Here is a 20,258-nt window from a genome sequence, read left to right on the forward strand (position 1 = left end):
AAAGCTGCCCGGTCCCAGATGTTGCCGAAGAGAGAGAGAGCTGCTCAGTTCCAGACATCATCAGAGAGCATCCCAGATCCAGACTTTGGTTGAGAGAGGAGTTTTCCGCTTCCAGAAAGGAGCTTCTCTGTTCGAGACGTCGCTAGAGAGTAACGACTTCTAGGCCACAGACAGGGCTTTCAAATTGCCGAAAGGAGAAGTCCCAAACGCCGTAGAAGAGAAAAGTTTCCAGTCCAGAGGGATCCTGATTAACAGTTGACAACAGTTTCATTTTTCTTGGAGGCGGCATTTTCAGTTTCTTAGAGGCAGCAATTCAAGCTACTTGAGATGGCAGCGTTTTCGGCGAGCCCAAGTAGAGGAGAAAAGGTGAGGCAAATTTCCCGAAGTACCTTCGCTCGTAAGTTTTTCTTTTCGCCGTGGGAGAATAACATTTTTTCGGAACTGTACGAGTCCCACTACATTCCCAATTGATATAGCCGAAGCCAAAATTCCAGATGAAGATCTAAGATGAAAGAATTGCCATAGAACTTTTAGTGAAAGACTTTTGACTAATTGTGAGATACAGAGCCTTTGTAAGTTCAAAACGTTTATATAATTCCTCTTATAGTTGTATTAGAAAGACTTTTAAGATATATGTTTAATAAGGTTTAGTGTCCTTAAGAGAATCAATTGGCATGTTAGAAGTTGATATCAAATTTGTAAAGATAACTTAACATAGAGATTTAGGTAGCCTCTTTGCGAGTAAGCTTGGAGTTTAATAAGTAAAATTTGTAAACTGAGAGTAGATAACATTTTGTGTTAAAGAAAGTATTTTAAAGTTGAAGAAAAAAGGTTCTAAATTTTGCTAAAGAGATTTTATAGAAGGATAGAGAAAGCAATCTCCCTAATCTTTAAATTCGTATACATTTCATAGTAATGTAAATAAATGTTATTTGACTTTCTTGTAAACATAGCACGTAATAATATAAACGAGAGATTCTGAGAGAGAGAAAGCGTGCACAGCTACATTAGAATAACGGAGAATAAAGTATAAAGTAAAGAAAAAAGACGTCACAAGTAATTAATAGAAATTACAAGTATACAAAATTAAAATAATAATAAAATTTTACAGTGTCGCAGTAATGACAGGATAGCAACAGTAGATTTATAACAGTACGCATCTCAATAGGCTACTGACAGCAGCGCAGTGCGGACTATTGTTTCGTCTGTGTCGTGTCGTGTAATAATTTCTTTGTGGGTATAAAATAGAAATGGAATCAAAAATTAAAAAAAAGTTATCTGGTGCACAAAATTGTAAGCATCATGCTGCGAAAGAAGCAGATATTAGAAAACAAACTGGGGCTCTTAATAAATTTGTTAAAATATTAAAATATTCTGATGCAGATTGTAACCAACTCGATACATCAGAAATCAGAGTTGACGAACTGTGCACATCATCCAGTTTGAATGAAAGTGCTATTACAACTGTTGAACAAGATAACAAGACTCAGGATTTAAGTGAAAAACAGTTAGGAGAAGATTTAGTTGTAGTTGACCATGAAACTAACACATCGTTAGTCTTTGTAAATTTAGAAGATCCAGGTGAATGGGGAAATATCGAAGAAAAATTACGAGTTGTTTTAATTGAAATGGGGCCTGTTCAAAAGAAAAATATAATATATCCCAGAGATACATATGGTCGTAAATTTGGTGACACGTATTATAATAGAAAAATGGAAAACGGGGAGCTCATGCCAAGAACATGGCTAATTTATTCCAAAACTTCAAATTTTGTTTTTTGCTTTTGTTGCAAACTTTTCACACCTACTGAATCAAGTAGTCTTGTAGAAGGTTATAACGATTGGAGAAATGTAAGTACAACTTTGCATAGGCATGAGACTAGTTTAGCTCACATGAAAAATTTCTTAAAATGAAAGGAACTTGATAAAAATTTAAAAAATCAAACTACTATTGATTGCCAGACTCAAAGCATGTATGAAATGGAAAAGAAACATTGGACGAGTGTTTTAGACACTTGATTAAAATTATAAAATTCCTTGGTTAGCCAAAATTTAGCTTTTCGCAGATCATCTGATAAATTATATGAAAGGAATAATGGCAATTTTTTAAAATTAGTCGAACTGTTTGCGAAGTTTGACCCCATTACGGAAAATCATGTTGAAAGGGCTCTACAACGAAACAATAGAGTACACTATTTGAGTAAAGACAGTCAAAATGAAATATTGGAAACTTTAAGTAATGCAATCAGGGATACAATTTTATTATCAATTCGAAAATCTAAATATTATTCCATAAATTTAGACTGCACACCTGATGCAAGTAAACAGAACAGATGACCATTATTATTCGCTTTGTTTCCTGTGACAATGGAATTGTCAAGATCAGGGAAAACCTTTTAGGTTTTCCCTGATCTTGACATGGGATCAGATATATCAGATCCCACAGGACGTGGGTTATGTGCAACAATAGTGGAACAACTGAAAAATGGAATATTCCCATTGAAGACATGCAAGGTCAAGGGTATGACAATGGGGCAAATATGAAAGGGAAAAAATATGGGCTCCGAAATTTACTGTTGAACAAAAATCCTCGAGCCATGTGCTGCTCATACTCTAAATTTAATCATTAACGATGCAGCAAAAGTGAACGCAGATACAATTAGTTTCTTTGCAATTATTCAAGAAATATATAATTTCTTTTCATTCTCTTACAAACGTTGGGCAATCCTTTGAAAGTTCGTGAAAAATTTAACATTGAAACAGCCATCAGAAACGCGATGGGAAAGTAAAATTAATGCAATCTGCCCTCTATGATATCAGTTAGGAGAAATTTATGATGCACTTTTTGAAATTTTGAATAATGAAAATTTTAATAAATAAACTCAGCATGAAGCACAAACATTATGTGCTAAAATGAAGGACTACAAATTTATTGGTTCTCTTATAATTTGCCATGATTTACTTAACAGAATAAAGTCTGTGAGTAAAATGCTTCAAGACAAAAATATGAACATTACACTTGTTTTAGAATCTATCGAAAACTTAAAAATATTCTTACAAGAGTATCGATCAGATACAAATTTTAAACAAGTTCTAAAAACGGCAAAAGAACTGAGTGAAGAGGTGGATGAAGAACTTCTTCTTATTGTGCTATCTTCTATCGAAGGTCAGCGACCATCTTGGCGAACAAACTGCGCTCTTGTGCTAATCTGAGCAGTTGTGTACTGCTCTTTCCTGTCCACGTCTTGATGTTGTCAAACCATGATATTCTTTTTCTTCCTCTAGTTCCTTTGCCACCAATTCTTCCTATCAAAATAGTTTGTAGAAGTTGGTATTTGCTGTGTCTCATGATGTGGCCAAGATATGATGTTTTTCGTTTCTTGATTATTTGTACAAGATGTTTAGCTTTGCCAATGGATTTTAAGACATCTTCATTGGTAATTTTTTCTGTCCATGATATCTTTAGCATTCTTCTGTATAGCCACATCTCAAAGGCTTCGATTTTCTTGATGGTTGTCGCCTTCAATGTCCATGTTTCAACTCCATAGAGCAGAATAAACCACACGTAGCATTCGGCATCTGACTTCCATGTTTAGGTCTTTATTGCAGAATAGTGTTCTCATTTTCATGAAGGACTGCCGTGCAACTTCAATCCTTGTCTTTATATCTATTTCTGGATTCCACCGTTCATTAAGCTAGCAACCAAGATATTTATATCTTGACACTTGATCAATATTTTTCCCATTGAGTGTCAGTTTCATTGATGAGGCTGGATGTTTGCTGATGATCATGTATTTTGTCTTGTTGATGTTTATATTTATTTCCCATTCTTTGGCTTTCTATGTATACTCTGTCAATGAGTTTTTGGAGATCCATAATATTATCTGCAATTAGCACGGTGTCTTCTGCATATCGAAGGTTGTTAACAATCTTTCCATTTATTGCGATTCCCTCTGAACATTCTTCCAATGCTTTTTTAAAGATTACCTCTGCATATATGTTGAACAGGAGTGGTGAGAGCACACATCCTTGTCTCACTCCTCTTTTGATGTTAATATCATTGGTGGTAATGTTGTCTAAATGAACGGTAGCTGACTGATTCCAATACAGATTTGTTATTAGTCTTATGTCTTGTTCGTCTAGCCTTATTTGTTGAAGGACTTCTATTAAGTTAGTGTGTCTGACTTTGTCGAATGCTTTTTGTCGAATGAATCTATGAAACACATAAAGACAGATTTCTGTTTTTCTATGCATTTTTGTATCAATATTTGGATACAGAAAAGGGCTTCTCTAGTACCAAAACCATTCCGAAAGCCGAATTGTGTGTCACTTAGAGTTTCTTCACTTTTTCTATAAATACGATTCTGAATTACTTTAAAAAATATTTTTAATGTTTGGCTCATTAGACTAATAAGTCTGATGAGCCAAATGAGCCAGGAATTCACCTTGGGTTTCTTTGGGACAGTGATAAATGTAGATTTGAGCCAATCTGATGGAAATTCATCACTTTCATATATTTTATTAAATAGCTTTTCAAGAAGTTTGATGTTATCTGGTTCTATTAATTTTAAAAATTCTGTTTGCACACCATCTGGTCCACTGGCTTTTCCTGTTTTACTTGTTCGTATAGCATTCTCTATTTCGCATTTCATGATTGCTGGTCCTTGAATGTTATCTTTTATATTTATAGGCTTTTGTCTAGTATCATTGAAAAGTTCTGTTACATATTTTATCCAAATCTGTGCGTTATTCTCTTCTTCTAGAACTGTTTTTCCATTTTCGTCTCTTAGAGACACTATTTGCTTTTTCCTCAGTTTTCCAGAAATTTCGTTGATTTTCTTATACAGATTGAAATTGTCATGTTTCTTCTGAAGCAGTTCAATTTCAGTAAATAAATTTTTCATCCAATTTTCCTTGGCTTCTTTTATTTTTTTCTTGATGATGTTATGTGTTTCTGTATACCTGGCAAGGTCTTTGTTTTTGTACATTCTTCTTGTATCAATAAGAGAAAGAATCTCATCTGTCATCCATTCCTGTTGTTTTATATTATTCACATAATCTACTTCTTCAATACTTGTTGTTACGATGGCATTCTTTAAGCTATTCCAAAGAGATTCCACACTTTTATTTTCTTCTATGTTAATCTGTTGTAATCGCAGGTTAAGTGTCTTGGCACTTTTATTTATGTTCGGGTCTTTCAGTTTTTCTACATCAATTTTCTTTTTCTTCTTTTGTGATTTTTTAGCTGATTTTAATCTAAGACATACTTCTGCAACTATAGGATTGTAGTCTGATGAGATATCTGCTCCAGGATAAGTCTTTGCACTCTTTATACTACTGTGGAATCTTTTATTTATCAGTATATAATCAATTTGATTTCTGACAATGTTATGTTGGTTATCTTGAGGCGATTTCCAAGTGTACAGTCTTCTGGGTGGAAGTTTAAACCAGGTATTTGCTATTGTTAGATCTTCTTCCTGACAGAACTGGACTAGGCGATCTCCTCTGTCGTTTCTGGTGCCTTAGCCATGTTCGCCAACAATTTCTCCATCACCCCCCTCTTCCCACTTTTGCATTGAAGTCACCCATCACTATGTTTATATCATGTTTCTTTGTTAGGTTTTTAATCTCTTTTAGGTGTTCATAAAACTCTTCAACATCTTCTTCACTTTTGTCAGCTGTGGGTGCATAAGCTTGGATGATATTTATGTTAATTGGGTTTCCCTTAAGTTGTAACAGCATTATCCTTTCAGAAAATGGAATCCAATTTATTACTGATTTATTGATTTTTTTCATCTACTATTACAGTTACACCATGTCGATGTTTGTTCTCATCATTCCCAGAGTAATAAATTGTCGTATTATCTTGTTGACACTTTCCAGATCCTGGCCATCTTGTCTCGCAAATTCCCAAAATACGGATGCCCAGCCTCTTCATTTCTCTTGTGGCATTTCTTAATTTGCCAGCTTCATACAGAGTTCTGACATTCCAAGTTGCAATTTTAAAAGTGGACACCATTTTGAGCCCGGAGATTCTTCGCACCCCTGTCCCATTTAAGGGACGCCGGGAACTTGGGGCCAATTGTAAGGGTTTGCTCGGTTGCTGGTTGTTCTGGAGATAAGGTAGAGCAGTAGTTTCTCCATTTGCTTTCTGCTCTGCAGTATTACAGACGTACACAATATAATCATATTGCCATCTGCAAATCTCTGATCACAAGCTTTCCCATCATCGTTTGGCTTCAACCTTGTGTCAGTACTGACAATGCTGCTTCCCAATGTCAGGGGCGGTGACCCCAGCAGGTGCTTATTTAATGGCAGCACTACTCGCCATGTCACCGAGTTGTCATTGGGCTTTGTGAGGTTTTAAGTGAAACAGAGTTGCCACTTCTGCTCCCCCACACCCTGATAGCTCAGTCGCTGTTGGTCCATGGCTGCTTATTCGCCAGATTGCCCTGCTTATATCGCAGATAGCCTCCATATCTGAAGGCTGTTCCCCGATCTGCCCCGGGGGATGAAGAACAAGAATTTAAAACTGGTACGGAAGTTTGATGATGAAAGAAGACAGGACAATTTGATACGAGCATCATGACGAAATGCCACAATCGCCAGAAGATCAATTTAGAGTGAATGTGTTTTATACACTTCTAGACGTTGCAATGTGTTTGTTAATAGAATGTTTTGAACAACTAAAAACATATTATGATAATTTCAATTTATTGTATAGATTACTACAAATTAATAACGAAGATTTACGAAAAAATTGTGATGATTTAGAGATTCTCTTGATGGACGGCGACAATAAAGACGTAAATGCAATAGAGCTATATGACGAGTTATGTGCTTTCCGGGATATTTTTCGAATGGATAATTTAAATATTCAAAACCCTTTCGATATTCTTAATTTTATTGCATCCAATAATTTATCTTTCCCTAACTTTTCAGTTACCTTAAGAATATTATTAACCTTATGTTAGTGTAGCGAACGGATGAATGTTCCTTTTCCAAGTTGAAATTGATTAAAACCCTTAAGAACAAGTATGTCACAAAAAAGGCTTGTTAGTTTGGCGTTAATAGCTATTGAAAATGATGTATGTGCGGAATTAGATGTTAAGACCATTATTTCTAATTTGGTGAATATGAAATCAAGAACCCTAAAATTTTAATTAAAAAATTTCAAGTATTTTTATGTAATTTAATTTATTTTCTGTTATTCTGTAAAGATTTTATTTTTTGAATACTTATATTAATAAAAAGTTCTAATTATTTCTGAATTCTTTTCTTATTTTCTCATCTATCTTGGGTTTATTTTATTTTCCTAAAAGATAGTTACACTTATAAAAATTATTAAAAAATTTTTACAACTTACTAAGAATTTTTTAAACTTTAGTTCAAATAAATTTTAACTTCAATTAAAATTCATTTTAATTTTGTTAGCAATTCGGGTCGGTGAGAAGGCTATAATCCCTGTATCATTATATTCAATGATTAAAGTGAATTGGCTTTATCAAAATTTGCTTTAACTTTTGAGAATAACTTTTGAGAATTTTTTGAATATTCGAGTTTTTGATGATTATCCTGCCTAATCAACACCCCCAGTTCGTTACATTTAGCAAACCAACATGTGGCTGTTCTGTCAAAATTTATTTAAGAAATTTCAAATAATTTAAATTTTTATTATCGTAAAAGAACCACACATGCCTGGATCATTACAGGGGCGCTTAGATAGACATTGCATGCGGGCGGCAAAGACACTAGCACCGGCTCTGGTCATGGCATCGGTGTTTTGGGATGCATTTTGTTTATTAATTATCTTGAAAAGGGTAAAACAATAACCAGGGAATATTATTCCGATCTTTTAACCAGACTAGACGAAAAAAATTTTGAGAAGAATTTCAGTTTCAAATATTTTACCTGATATTGACTTTTTGTGTAGCAGTATTGAAACACATCCATCACATTAAATTATTATTAAACTTCTTTTATGTTTTTAATTCTTTGTTTATTACTAATCGTTTTACATTTCATGTGCTTCTACTGCAAATGTACAATAACAATATATCTATCATACATAAAAATATGAGATAATGTGCCATGTCAAATGTGCATGTAAGATGCTAAAAATGTAATATTTGCATTTGATTTTTGCAATATTCGCTGTGTATGTTTTGTATCGAATATAAATACAGTAAATATTATAATAATATATGTCTATATTACGATTTTTTTTTCGAGGGGGGGGGGTGCATGAGATATTTTAATTTTTCCAAAGGGAGCCCTGACATCCAGAATTTTGAGAAGCACTGTCCTAAGGCACTTCTGATTTAAACAGTTGACCTAAAGCTTAGTCTTCCTTTGGACCTTTTTCCTTCCATCTTGGCATCAAACACCTTGATTAGCTCTGCTCACACCATCTTGAATGCTAACAAAATAACAAGTTTCTTCCTATTGTCTTCATCTCTAATATGATTCTGCCATTGATGCCATTTGTTCATCCCCTAATTCTTCTTAGGCCTCTTGTATCTGTGATTGAGTACTTTATTTTTAACCCAATTCCCAGATGCATAGCTTAAAACTGGTTTGAACAACACTGTCTTCTATATTGCTAGTTTAGTGCTTTATCTAATTTCTCTCTTATTCCATATAAATTTATTCAACTGGCTCTCCACCATACCATCTTTGCTTATTCTGTTTGCAATCAATAAAATGTGTGCAATAAAATCAAGCAAAATAGTGGAAATATTTTGCTTGTTCTATAAGTTCTCCAATGAGAATGTAGTTGAAGTTTTCAGTGTTTCCTGCCTACTGTCATAGTTTGGTTTTTTAATTGCTGATTTTCATGCCAAATCTAGCTGTTATTCATTATTGTTAGAGAATCCCAGAGACTTGCACTGGATTTGTTAAGGAGTAGAACATCTGCATAAAACAAAGAGCTAAGTTTCTTGTCTCCAATTCTAATATCAGGTTTAATTCCACTTTTTTTTTTTTTTTTTCATAATATGATCCATATAGATGATAAATAAGAGTTGAGATAGTGCGCACCCTTGCCTTCTATCTTATTTTACATCAGACCATCTTTATGTATTTCCTTCAATTCTGATTGCTGACTTACAGCTTAAATATAGACTATGTATTACTTTGAAAAAGCTATTCCCTTCTTTTCCCTGATTGTTATTGCCTGAATATATCATTTTGTATTTGTTGTTTAAAAAGATCTCACTTGTTTTTGTCTTTTGTTTCAATCATGCCTATTATGTTCAATCTGGTACTTATCCAGTTCTTCTGCGGGTTCCGTTTCTTTTCCGTTGATGCTTCTTACATTGATAGTAACAATCTTGAGCTCTGCTGATGTTGAGTTGGGATGTATTTTGGGATTTCTTCCAGTAGCTGGTTTTACCCTGGTTCTCTGACAAAAACAGCAGGGGCTTTGTTTAACCAGTCGACGCTGAAGCCAGCTAGAAATACTGTCATTTGTCATTGTGATTTAAGCCAATAAGAATACAATTTGGTAAGCTAAATCTTAAATTGCCAGCCCATCCTCATCCCAATTGAGGATTGGATATTAGGTCATCTGTTCTCCCTATTCCTTAAAAGGCTATGTGAAAGTCTCTTCCCAATTATAAAGGTTTGATCCTTAAGCACCCCCAAACATATCTCCTTTGGGTATTTTAAGTATGATGATACCATATATAAACAAAAACACAGAATTAGCATGGGCATCCCTCTTTCTCCTGTATTTAGCAAATCTTTATATAGAAACATGTGAGAAGAAGACCCTGAAAGAATACTGTCAAATACTGTCTTAAATCTTAAATATGCAATAATATTTTCTTTATCTGATGTCATGGACAACTTTTGATTTTCTTGACCACCTCAGCAGCTAACATCCCAACATAAGATTCACTTATGAACTTGAGTCTGATGATTCACTTTCATTTTTGGATTTAAAAAAAAAAAAAATTAATTTTTTGGATTCAACTAAAAAAAAAAAAAAATGATAAATGAAAGCGAATCATCGGGTTAAAGTTGGTTTCTGTCTTTAGAAAACATATCTACATGCCTCTTCTCACCACTATGGAACTCAAAAACTGGGCATCGTTTCAACATTGCTAACAAGGTCCTGTTGTCTTATACTGATAGGGAAGAGCTGGGCCAAAGAACTCCAATTTTAAAAAACAACTTTTTTGTAGAATGACTACAATGAACACACCATCTTGAAACTCCTTACAAACCAGTGCACTCAACACACCTCTAGCGATACACAAATAAAAGATTTTAATACTATTTCCCCTGTAAGTCCTATTTCTATAAAAACTGGTTAAAATCCTTAGAGAATATAAAATTAGAACTGTATTTTCTCTCTTGCATCAGGATAAGATCATTACTTTTATCTGTTAAACCCAGATACAGTCCCCTGAAGTTTCCATGAGTTTACCAACTGTGGTGTGACTGCATACAACCATACTACAAACAGGCTGAAAAATTTATCAAACAGTGTTAAGGAGCATGTTTGAAATATAGAATACCAGAGAGAAGGAAGACTGCAGCTTTCTCTCTTTACATGTACTCTAGCTGATTCACACGATGCCTCAATAGAGACATCTCATTCATTTTGACATCTTACTCCAGTATTATGACAAAACAAAGAAAAATCTAGGAATCTTTGGAAATGCACTTGAATGTAAATCCTAGTATTAATTTCAATTAATAAAGCAGCTTAGTTGGCTAACATGCAAATCAGAGCATGCTAATGTGCATAGCAACGAATGTTTTCACAATAATTTGAATCATTGAAATTCTATTTAATTCATTTTCTTGCATTTCAGGAAATTTAATGCAATTGTCTTGTCTCTGAATAAACTTGTTACCCATGTACTTTTACTGGTTATTGTCTTATAAATTGTTCTATATAGAAAGAAAAGGCAGAGATTTATATATAGATAGATAGATATAGATATTTATATTTTTACTAGGGTGATGGTAGACATCTTATAACCAACAGTAAAGATCAGACAATCAAGCTGTGGGATATGAGGGCTTTTTCATCATCTGTAGGAATTGAGGTTAATACATTTTGCTGTTTTCTTTTAAGTGATTTTTTTTTTCAAATTTCAGTAGTGATTGCCTGTAAATAATATTTCTTACACTGATTGTATTAAACAGAGTGTTTTTTAAATGACTGTGTATGCTGTGCTAAGTCATTAATATAAATTATTATTATTCTTAGAGACCTCCAAGGGAGTCAAGGACTCATCAAGGAAGGCTGTAGATCACCCACCTCAGATGCCATACCTTCTCTTAAACTCATTCACACTGATGCATTCATTGCTTCAACAAATAAATTGTTCCACTCACTCACTGCTTTGTGAGAGAAAAATCTAGCTTTCACCCATCTCTTAACTGCACACAAACTTAACTTCCATGGGTGCCCCCATTGTCCTCTCCTCATCTTCCATATAATGAAAAATTTCATTAGTTGATAACCTATAACAATCTTTTAGAAGTTTATAGACCACTATCATATCACCCCTCTTTTTCCTGCATACCAGTGTTTGTAATCCCCATATTCTCAATCTGTAAATTAAAGATTCCAAGAAATTATATTCTTGGTTTAATCCTTTATTCAAGTGTAAGTAAACAACATTTGAGCATGAAGTATATTTAGGACTGGGCTACTTGTATATAGAGGCTAATGATATCACATCACTTGCCTTAGTATCATTAGCCTCTGTATACATTAGAAATCGGTATACCCTATATACAAGTAGCTCAATCTGAAGATAATTCACGCACAAACTTTGTTTGCTTACACTTGGATAAAGGATTAAACCAAGAATATAATTTCTTGGAATTTTTAATTTATAGTATAACCAAGAGAAAAACCTTTCAACAGCTCTTAATCTCTCCTGATAATCTACATTCCATAATACTGGTATCATCTTTGTTACTCTTCTTTGCACCCTTACACAGCTTTGTTATCTTCTTGGAATCTAGGAGACCAAATCTATCTGGAAGAAGGCACTTTGGAGGTAGCACGAGATGAATAATGGTAATAATCAGTTGCATGAAGAGTATAAAGAGCAGGCCAGGAAAGTGACTCGGTAAGGATGACAAAAGTGCAGTATGAGCAGAAATTAGTAAATTGGACCAAGAAAAATCCTTATAAGTTTTTTTATGTGTGGTAAGTAAAAGGAAGAATGATTATGATAAGATGCTGTTAATGGATGAAAGTGGGAGATTGGTGACTGCTTCAGAGGACATAGTCGAGGTATTCAGTGAGCAGTTCATCAGGGTATTTCATCCTCAGTATGAAATCAGAAACTCAAGTGTAGGGAATGAAATGAGAGAAGACTTAATGGTGAGCAAGCAAGAGGGATATGAGGTATTAAATACGTTAGATGTCAGTAAGGCATTAGGACGTGATGAATTATGACCATGTGTCTTAATGGAATGTTCTAAGGTATCAGTCTCGGCGTATCTGTTTAACAAGTCTTGCAACTGCACAAGTCCCAAAGGAGTGGTAGGAAAGCAAAATTGCCCACTTCACAAAGGTGGAGATATGACTAGGGCAACAAATTATAGGTCAATCTGTATATCTGCAGTTGTAGTTAGGTATTAGAAAAGTTGGCAAGAGATAGAATGCAAAAACGGGTTGGTAACAGTGATATTCTTCTGCTTGTCAGCATGGATTTGTGAAAGATAGGTCGTATTTTACAAACTTCCTTATATACTATAACAAAGAAGATCTATTGAACAAGGGAAAACATATACAGTGGTATACTTAGATTTTGCAGAGATTTTTGATAGATTACTGCACAACAAGATGGTAACTAAACTGAAGCATATCGGATTGGATGATAAACTAGTGTGTTAGATAGGTGACTGGCTATCAGTTACATATCAGCAAGTTGTGTATCGGGGAGGAGGGGGTATCACTATCTCATAAGAGGAAAGTCAGTAGTGGTATACTGCAGGAATTTGGAGGACCACTGTATATTAATGATATTGGGATAAGTTTAATTGGTGATATACAACTGTTTGCAGAAGATGTGAAACAACTGATGATTGAATTTTTGTATTAGCTTTTCCCATGGATTAGCAACAAATATTTTGCCTGCAGAAGAATCAGTAGAGATATAGTGCACTGTATCAAATAAATTGGGGGGTGGGGGTAGCATTGCAAATAGTACATCATGAACATATTTAATTTTGTTATTTGATGACAAGGCTTAAACATTTTTCATCCTTGCACAGCTGTAGGATAATTAATAATCTGCTAGTCTGTGCATAAATTTTTTGAGTTTTGAGATACTAAAAAGGTTCTTTCAATCTAACAAGTAGATCTGGGCTGTTCTACATCTTCTCAGAGATCTAATCCAGTTTACATATTTAGCATGTTTAAAAATTTTCTATATCAGTTACATTGATTTGAAGCTAGCTCTCCATAAAGTTCTGAGATAACTTGTTGAACAGGAACATAAGCCATGATAAAAAGTTTAACATGACACAAATTTTACTTATGTAATTTTTTGTTAGTATAGGATTTCATCCCAATATCAAGGGCATCTTCAGTATGAGTTTCAAATGCAGTAGATTACAATAAAAACATATGATCTACATGTGCAGAGTGACATGGTCTGAAAACATTAAGGTTCTAATAAAATAACTTTAACAAGTGATCATTACTTTTTAAAAAAAAAATAATAATCATTAATTCTTGAAGAACTACTTCCCATAAGAGGGATAATTTTATTCCATAACTTCTATTTAAAACATTTAGAACTTTCTTTACATAAGCATTCCATGAGATAATAACTTTTATGGAGAACCTCAATTTTCTTCCAGTAGATTCAGTGTCTGGTGGCAGTATGTGTTCCTCAAGCCCTGGTTGTTCTGGCTAATAGAATTTAATGTAGTCTAAATTTTCATCACAAATCATGGCTCCTTGATCTACCTGTTGGCCAATATGATAATCCACATTAGCAAGGAATTTGAGGCACTTCAGAGTGTGCCAAAGGCAGAAGTTTTATCTTTTGCAGAGCCTAGAAAAATATAAATCTTTTTGTTAGTTTGAAAATTAAGGTTCTCCATAAAAGTAATTATTTTTATAAACTTTTATATAAAGAAAGTTGTGAAAGCTTTCTACATAATCCAGGTATATTATTATTATTATTATTATTATTATTACTACATGACACCTCCAAGGAGCCCAAAGACTCATTGAGGAAGGGCATCCACTTTACAATTCTCCATCTCCACTACTCAATCCACCAACTACAGTGAACCGCGACTACCATCACCATTAGTAATTGAATTTAATTGAAGTGGACTAAAATTGTTCCCTTTATGGGAAGTAGTTCTTTTAAAGTTCTGGAATTATTCATTTTTTTAGTTAATGATCTCTTGTTAAAGTTATTTTATAAGGACCTTAATATATTCAGACCATGCCATTCTATGTTGTGCATGTGGTTCACTTGTTGTCGTTGTTGAATCTACCAGTTTTTAGTTGTTTAATTTGAAAGTTATATTGAAGAAGCTCTTGATACTCAAGCAAAAATTCTATGCTAATAAAAATAATTACATAAATAAAATCCTTATTATGCTCAGTTTGATACATCATCTATTTTTGAGTTGTAAGTCAGCAGTTACACTGAGGGAGGTACACGAAAGTGATTTGATGTTAAATTAGGTGCGAGATAAGGGTACATGTTATCACCACTGTTATTCATCATCTATATGAATCACATTATGAAGGAAGGTGATATTAGTCTGCTATCAGAATTGGAGATATTTAACTGCTTTATGCAGATGATATAAATCTACTCCCATTGATAATACTTAATGTTGATGTAAATCGAATCTGTAGGACCCAAACAAAATTCAAAACAATTATAATTTTTTTTATGAAAATCAACAATAAAAGGTTAAAGATTATAAAAATAGGCAGGAACCCTGAAAACAATCCTGAATGGAGAACCTATAGAACAAATAAAACATTTCAGCTATTTATGCACAATTTTTTGTTGAAGATTGAAAACTAAATATGGATATAGAAAATAGCATGGTATTTAACCTTGGTAGCGAGTCAACTGAACAAAATTCATGTGGAAGAAGAGAGCTGTGTCAGTGCACTATTTTTGCTGTTATACAAGGCAGTGTTCAAAACAATTTTGAGATATTGGGCCGAGAGTTGGGTTAGAAATAAAACATTTGCTCATCATCATCATCATTAAATTCCTGACATGTACCCTGGTGTACAGGATATGATAGTACTACATGAAAAATTTACATCATTACTAACTTCCTATCTACAATTTTCCTCCAAATCAGTCTATTACTTGTCAAGACTCCAATATTATCATTATCAGATCTTATATTTCTATCATCTAAGGCACATTGTATTGTATCAATTCACCTATATCTTGGTCTTCCTCTGGGTCATTTTCCTGCCAACCTGGCAGAGAACACTTGTTTCGCTAATCTTCCTCACCCATTCTGTTTAAGTGACCATACCACCTGAGATTAGCTCTGCTAAAGCACTCCTGGATGCCGACAATGTCAAGATCTTTCCTAATATCCTCGTTTTTAATATGATATTGCCATTGATACCATCTGTTCATGCTTCTAATCTTTCTCAGGGCTCTCATATCTGCAGTCTCTACTCTTTGGTCAAGTGTTTTACTTCTGACCCAGCTCTCAGATCCATAAGTTAAAACTGGTTTGAACACTGTGTTAGATCTGGAACGGGCTACCTCACTCTAAATGAGGTTACCCTTCCAGAGTCTAACAGTAAACATAAATTAAATAAGCATACTTATCATTTAGCACAGTGTAACTATGTTTTTGAAGGGAATAACATCTTACAAACTAAATTTAGAACTGTTTAAAATAAAGTTAATGTATCTATATATCAAATGTAACTGTAAGTCAATAAAAGGGGCAATTGTAAGAGAAATTTTCAGTGATATTCTACACGTAAAAGAATGTAAATTATTCGGCAAGATGGGGCAAAGGTCGCCCTAATGCTACAAAAGGAGCATAAGTGCCCATGGGTGTTACATCTGAGAAAATATCATGATGCATGTGTTTATTGAATTAGAAATCCCTGTTTGAGGATCAGTGAGGTCACCCAGTCGGGGACCAATCGGCAGGACGATAGGAGAAATCAAACTCCGGAAGGTGGCGCTCTTGTGGAGCGTATAAAACCCGCAACACAGAGAGAAACAGCCCCATTTTGTTTGTTCCTGTATTCTCACCGTGTGCTACAAGTGTTCATCGTGGTTCAGTTCTTATTTTTAAGAGCAGCCCTTCGAGAAGTTCCAGCATGGCACTGCCACAGAGCACGGCAAGATCGAACGTAGGCCGTCAATGAAAAGAAACATTGACATAAATCCATAGCAAACAAACAGCGCCCAATTCAGGAAGAGCATGTGAATCCCATGTGGCAGTAGAATCAAGATAGCTAGATTCTTCACAAAGAAGGAAGGACGGAGAGAAACCGAAACAGTGTAGATAAGTACTTTCATATGTTCTAGCCCCTTTTAGAGAAATTGACTAACAGTACAGAAAAGAGTGTATTTCAAATATGTGATAAAAGGAAGTATAAAGAATTGAAATTTATGTGAATAACTGTATACCTTTGGACTGAATTTTAAGAACTATTAGTTTATTTGATATTTTGTCGTGATCCACTCGAGAGAAAATATTATGTGCTAAATGCCTAGCTGGCCTAATGAGTTGTAAACTAAAATGTCAAATAAGTTGAGAAAATTGAATTGTAAAGATTTAGAAATCGATGTTTATTTTTAAGAATGAGAGAGTGAGAGGAAAGTAAGAGTTTAACTTAGTATAATTAATTGTTTTGTTCCTGTATTATATTAAATAATGAATTCATTAAAATTGTTTAATACCTTTCATGCCTGTATTTCTGACCATGCTGACTAACCCTTCATAAAATTTCGAACCTGTGATCATATATGTGCGCGGGGATATCCCAAATAAGGGAGAAAAGGGGCACAACTGCAAATAAACTAGAAAACCTAAGGCTTCTGAATTATAGTAAATGATATTAGTAGCACCTGATACTCTATAACTATCCTTAGGCTGAGTTAAACTCTACCCCTAAATCCCAGGCTGGCACAGTAAATAAATTTGCCTGAGTGAATAAGGATAGCTTATAGTGATCAGGAAACAGGCATTTCTGGGGGCCCAAAATTGAAAAATTTGCTAGATGAGCGATAAGATCACATATTCAAGTAAGATAGACGACTTAGGGATACATGAAGTTAAAGATGGCAGATAGAAGCCAAAGTATATATAAGAAAGTAAATCACACAAAGAATAATAAAAAGGGATAAAGATAAAAGATATAACAATGAGCAAGGATAGAAACGTAACAATGGCACAGACCCGACGACACACAAAATATAACAACTGTCTTGTATACAGCTAATTTAGTGTTCCGACTAATTTCTCTCTTATTCCATATGAATTTATTCAATTGACTTCCTACCATACCAGCTTTGTTGATTCTGTTGTCTATTTCTATATTTAATTTACCATCTTCACTAAAAATCGTGCCTAAGTAGCTGAAATGTTTTACTTGTTCCACAGGTTCTCCATTCACAACACAGTTGACATTTTCAATGATTCTGCCTATTTTCATTGTCTTTGTCTTTTTATTGCTGACCTTCATACCATATCTATTACAACAGCAATTGAATTTAGTCAGAGAATCTTGCAGACTTGTAGCGGATTTATTTAGAAGTATAACATCATCCGCATAAAGCAAAGAGCTGACATTAACATCTCCAATTTTGATATTAGGTTTAATACCACTTTCCTACATAATGTGATCCATATAGATAATGAATAACAGAGGGGATAATAATGGACATCCTTGTCTCACACCAGATTTAACATTAAATCATGTTCCTGTACTTCCTTCAATTCTAACTGCCGACTCAAATAAAGACTAGGTATTGCTTGATATAATGCCCCATTGACACTATATAACTGTAGCGTATTGAATAGCTTCTCTCTCAGCACCTTGTCATATGCCTTTTCCAGATCGACATAACTTAAAAACAGATCTTTGTTATATTCCCATGCTTTCTCGACTATTTGTCGTAAAGTGAAGATCCGATCCTGACAGCCTCTATTTGGCATGAATCCAGCTTGTTCTACACCAAGCTTTTCTTCCACAATTCTTCTCAACCGTTTCTCAAGTATAATTGCATAAATCTTGCCAGGAACACTCAGTAGGAAATACCTATGTAATTCTCACATTCAGTTTTATTTCCTTTTTTATATATGGATACTATGAGAGCTCTTCTACAATCATCGGGAATTTGCCCCTCTGTCCAGGCCTTTTGAACTATGCAGTGCAGCCACTGTAAGACTTTTATACCACCATACTTCAGCATTTCTGGTTGAATATCATCTACTCCTGCTGCCTTTGCACATTTCAAGCCTTTGATGGCATTTTCTACTTCAAGTATGGATATGTATTCCTGACTGTATGCCTGTTGAGTGTTTTTTACCACTGTGCTATCATTGCTTGTTTCATTTAGAAATTTTTCGAAGTAATTACTCCATACAAGGATATCTTTTTCTCCAATTTTAATGTCACCTTTATCATTTCTAACTCCTTTTACAGTACTCTTTCCTCCATTCCTAAGCTTCTTCAACAACCTCCAGAATATTTTGCCACCTTCTTGATATTTATTTTCTATGTTCTTGCCAAAGTCCTCCCATGACTTTTGTTTAGCTAGTTTTGCACAGTGTTTTGCTTTCTTACATTTGTCTCTGTATTCTCTAAGAGCAAAAGCTGACTTATTTTCCAGGAACTTTTGATATGATTTCTTCTTTTCCTTCATTGCCTCTTTAACTTCGTGTGTCCACCATGGAGTCCTGATTTTTCTATCCTTGCAGACAACCTCCCCCACATGCCTCTCTATCTGAATCAACAGGGTTTTCTTCAAGGCTTGCCACTGATTCTCCAAAGTTTGATTCCTGTTCTCAAACTCTTTCATTTTTTCTTCAATAATCTTTGTATATGTTAGTCTACAGTTCACATCTGAGAGCTGCTCAACTTTTATTCGCTTTAAAACTTTCTTACATGTTATTTCTTTTCAATATGAAATTCAATTTTATCCTGCTCAAGACTAAATAGTGATCACTTCCAATTTCAAATCCTCTGTATGCTCTGGTGTCCTGCACCAGGGAGAAAACATCACTATCAACAATAACATAGTCAATGAGACTTTTCTTATTCCTAGCCTCTTCTCTCCATGTGAATTTGTGCACATTTTTATGTTGGAACATGGTGTTAGTAATAACCAGTCCATGTCCTGAGCAGAAATCCAACAGGTATTTGCCATTATTATTAGCTTTGCTCTTTTCTCCAAATTTTCCCAAAATATTTTTGTATGTCTGACAATCATTTCCTACTCTGCTATTCAGATCCCCCAACAAGGACCAACTTTTCCTTTTTCATTGTGTCAGTTGTTTTTTCTAAAGCATCAAAAAATACCTCCACTTCTACCTTAGTAGAACCTTCTGTAGGACCATAGGCACAAATAAGTCTCGTTGTCCAGTTCCCCATTCTCATATTTGCCCACATCACTCTACTTGAGACAGCCTGCCATTCAAGAAGATTAGATCGTATTTTGTGTTGAATACTATGGCTACACCTTCTTTTCCTTGATTGCCATTGCCTGAATATAACATTTTGTATTTATTGCTCAGAAAGATCTCACCAGTTTTTGTCTTTTTTGTTTCAGTCACCCCTATTATGTCGATCTGGTACTTATCTAATTCCTCAGCTAGTTCCGTTTCTTTGCCATTCAGGCTTCTTATGTTGATAGTACCGATCTTTAACTCTGGTGATGTTCAGTTGGGGTGTGTTTTCAGATTTGTTCAAGTAACTGACTTTTCGCTGTTCCCTCTGGTTTCCTGGTGAAAACAACGGGGGCCTTGTTTAACCGGGCGATGCCACAGCTTTGAAATTTCGTTATGTTGTACCATCATTTTTTATTTTGGTTTAACCAATTAGAATACATTTTGGTTGGATAAATCCCAAATTGTCAGCCCATCCTCGTTCGTTCACTATTCAGGTAGATACCCAACAGGGTGCACCACGAGAAGGTGGGGATTGGACATTAGGTCAGAAGCTCTGGTCCGTTCTCTGCATTCCTTTAAAGGCTATGTGGAGGTCTCCTATCAGTTATACAGCTTTGACCCTGAAGCACCCGAAAGACA

General features: G+C 34.6%; 1 protein-coding gene across 2 annotated transcripts in view; it reads left to right on the top strand.

Moving 5' to 3' along the window:
• Positions 1-20,258, top strand: part of LOC150096603 (DDB1- and CUL4-associated factor 11) — a 346,061-nt gene that overhangs the window by 276,378 nt on the left and 49,425 nt on the right. For both annotated transcript variants that reach the window (XM_090408033.1, XM_090408034.1), the window contains one exon: positions 10,970-11,059. In XM_090408033.1, the coding sequence (XP_090264159.1) occupies positions 10,970-11,059 (90 nt within the window). The remainder of the gene's footprint in view (positions 1-10,969; positions 11,060-20,258) is intronic.

The sequence above is a fragment of the Typopeltis vanoorti genome, chromosome 18 (assembly GCF_054136105.1).
Source record: "Typopeltis vanoorti isolate ZY-2024b chromosome 18, IOZ_Tvanoo_1.0, whole genome shotgun sequence".
Lineage (NCBI taxonomy): Eukaryota > Metazoa > Arthropoda > Arachnida > Uropygi > Thelyphonidae > Typopeltis > Typopeltis vanoorti.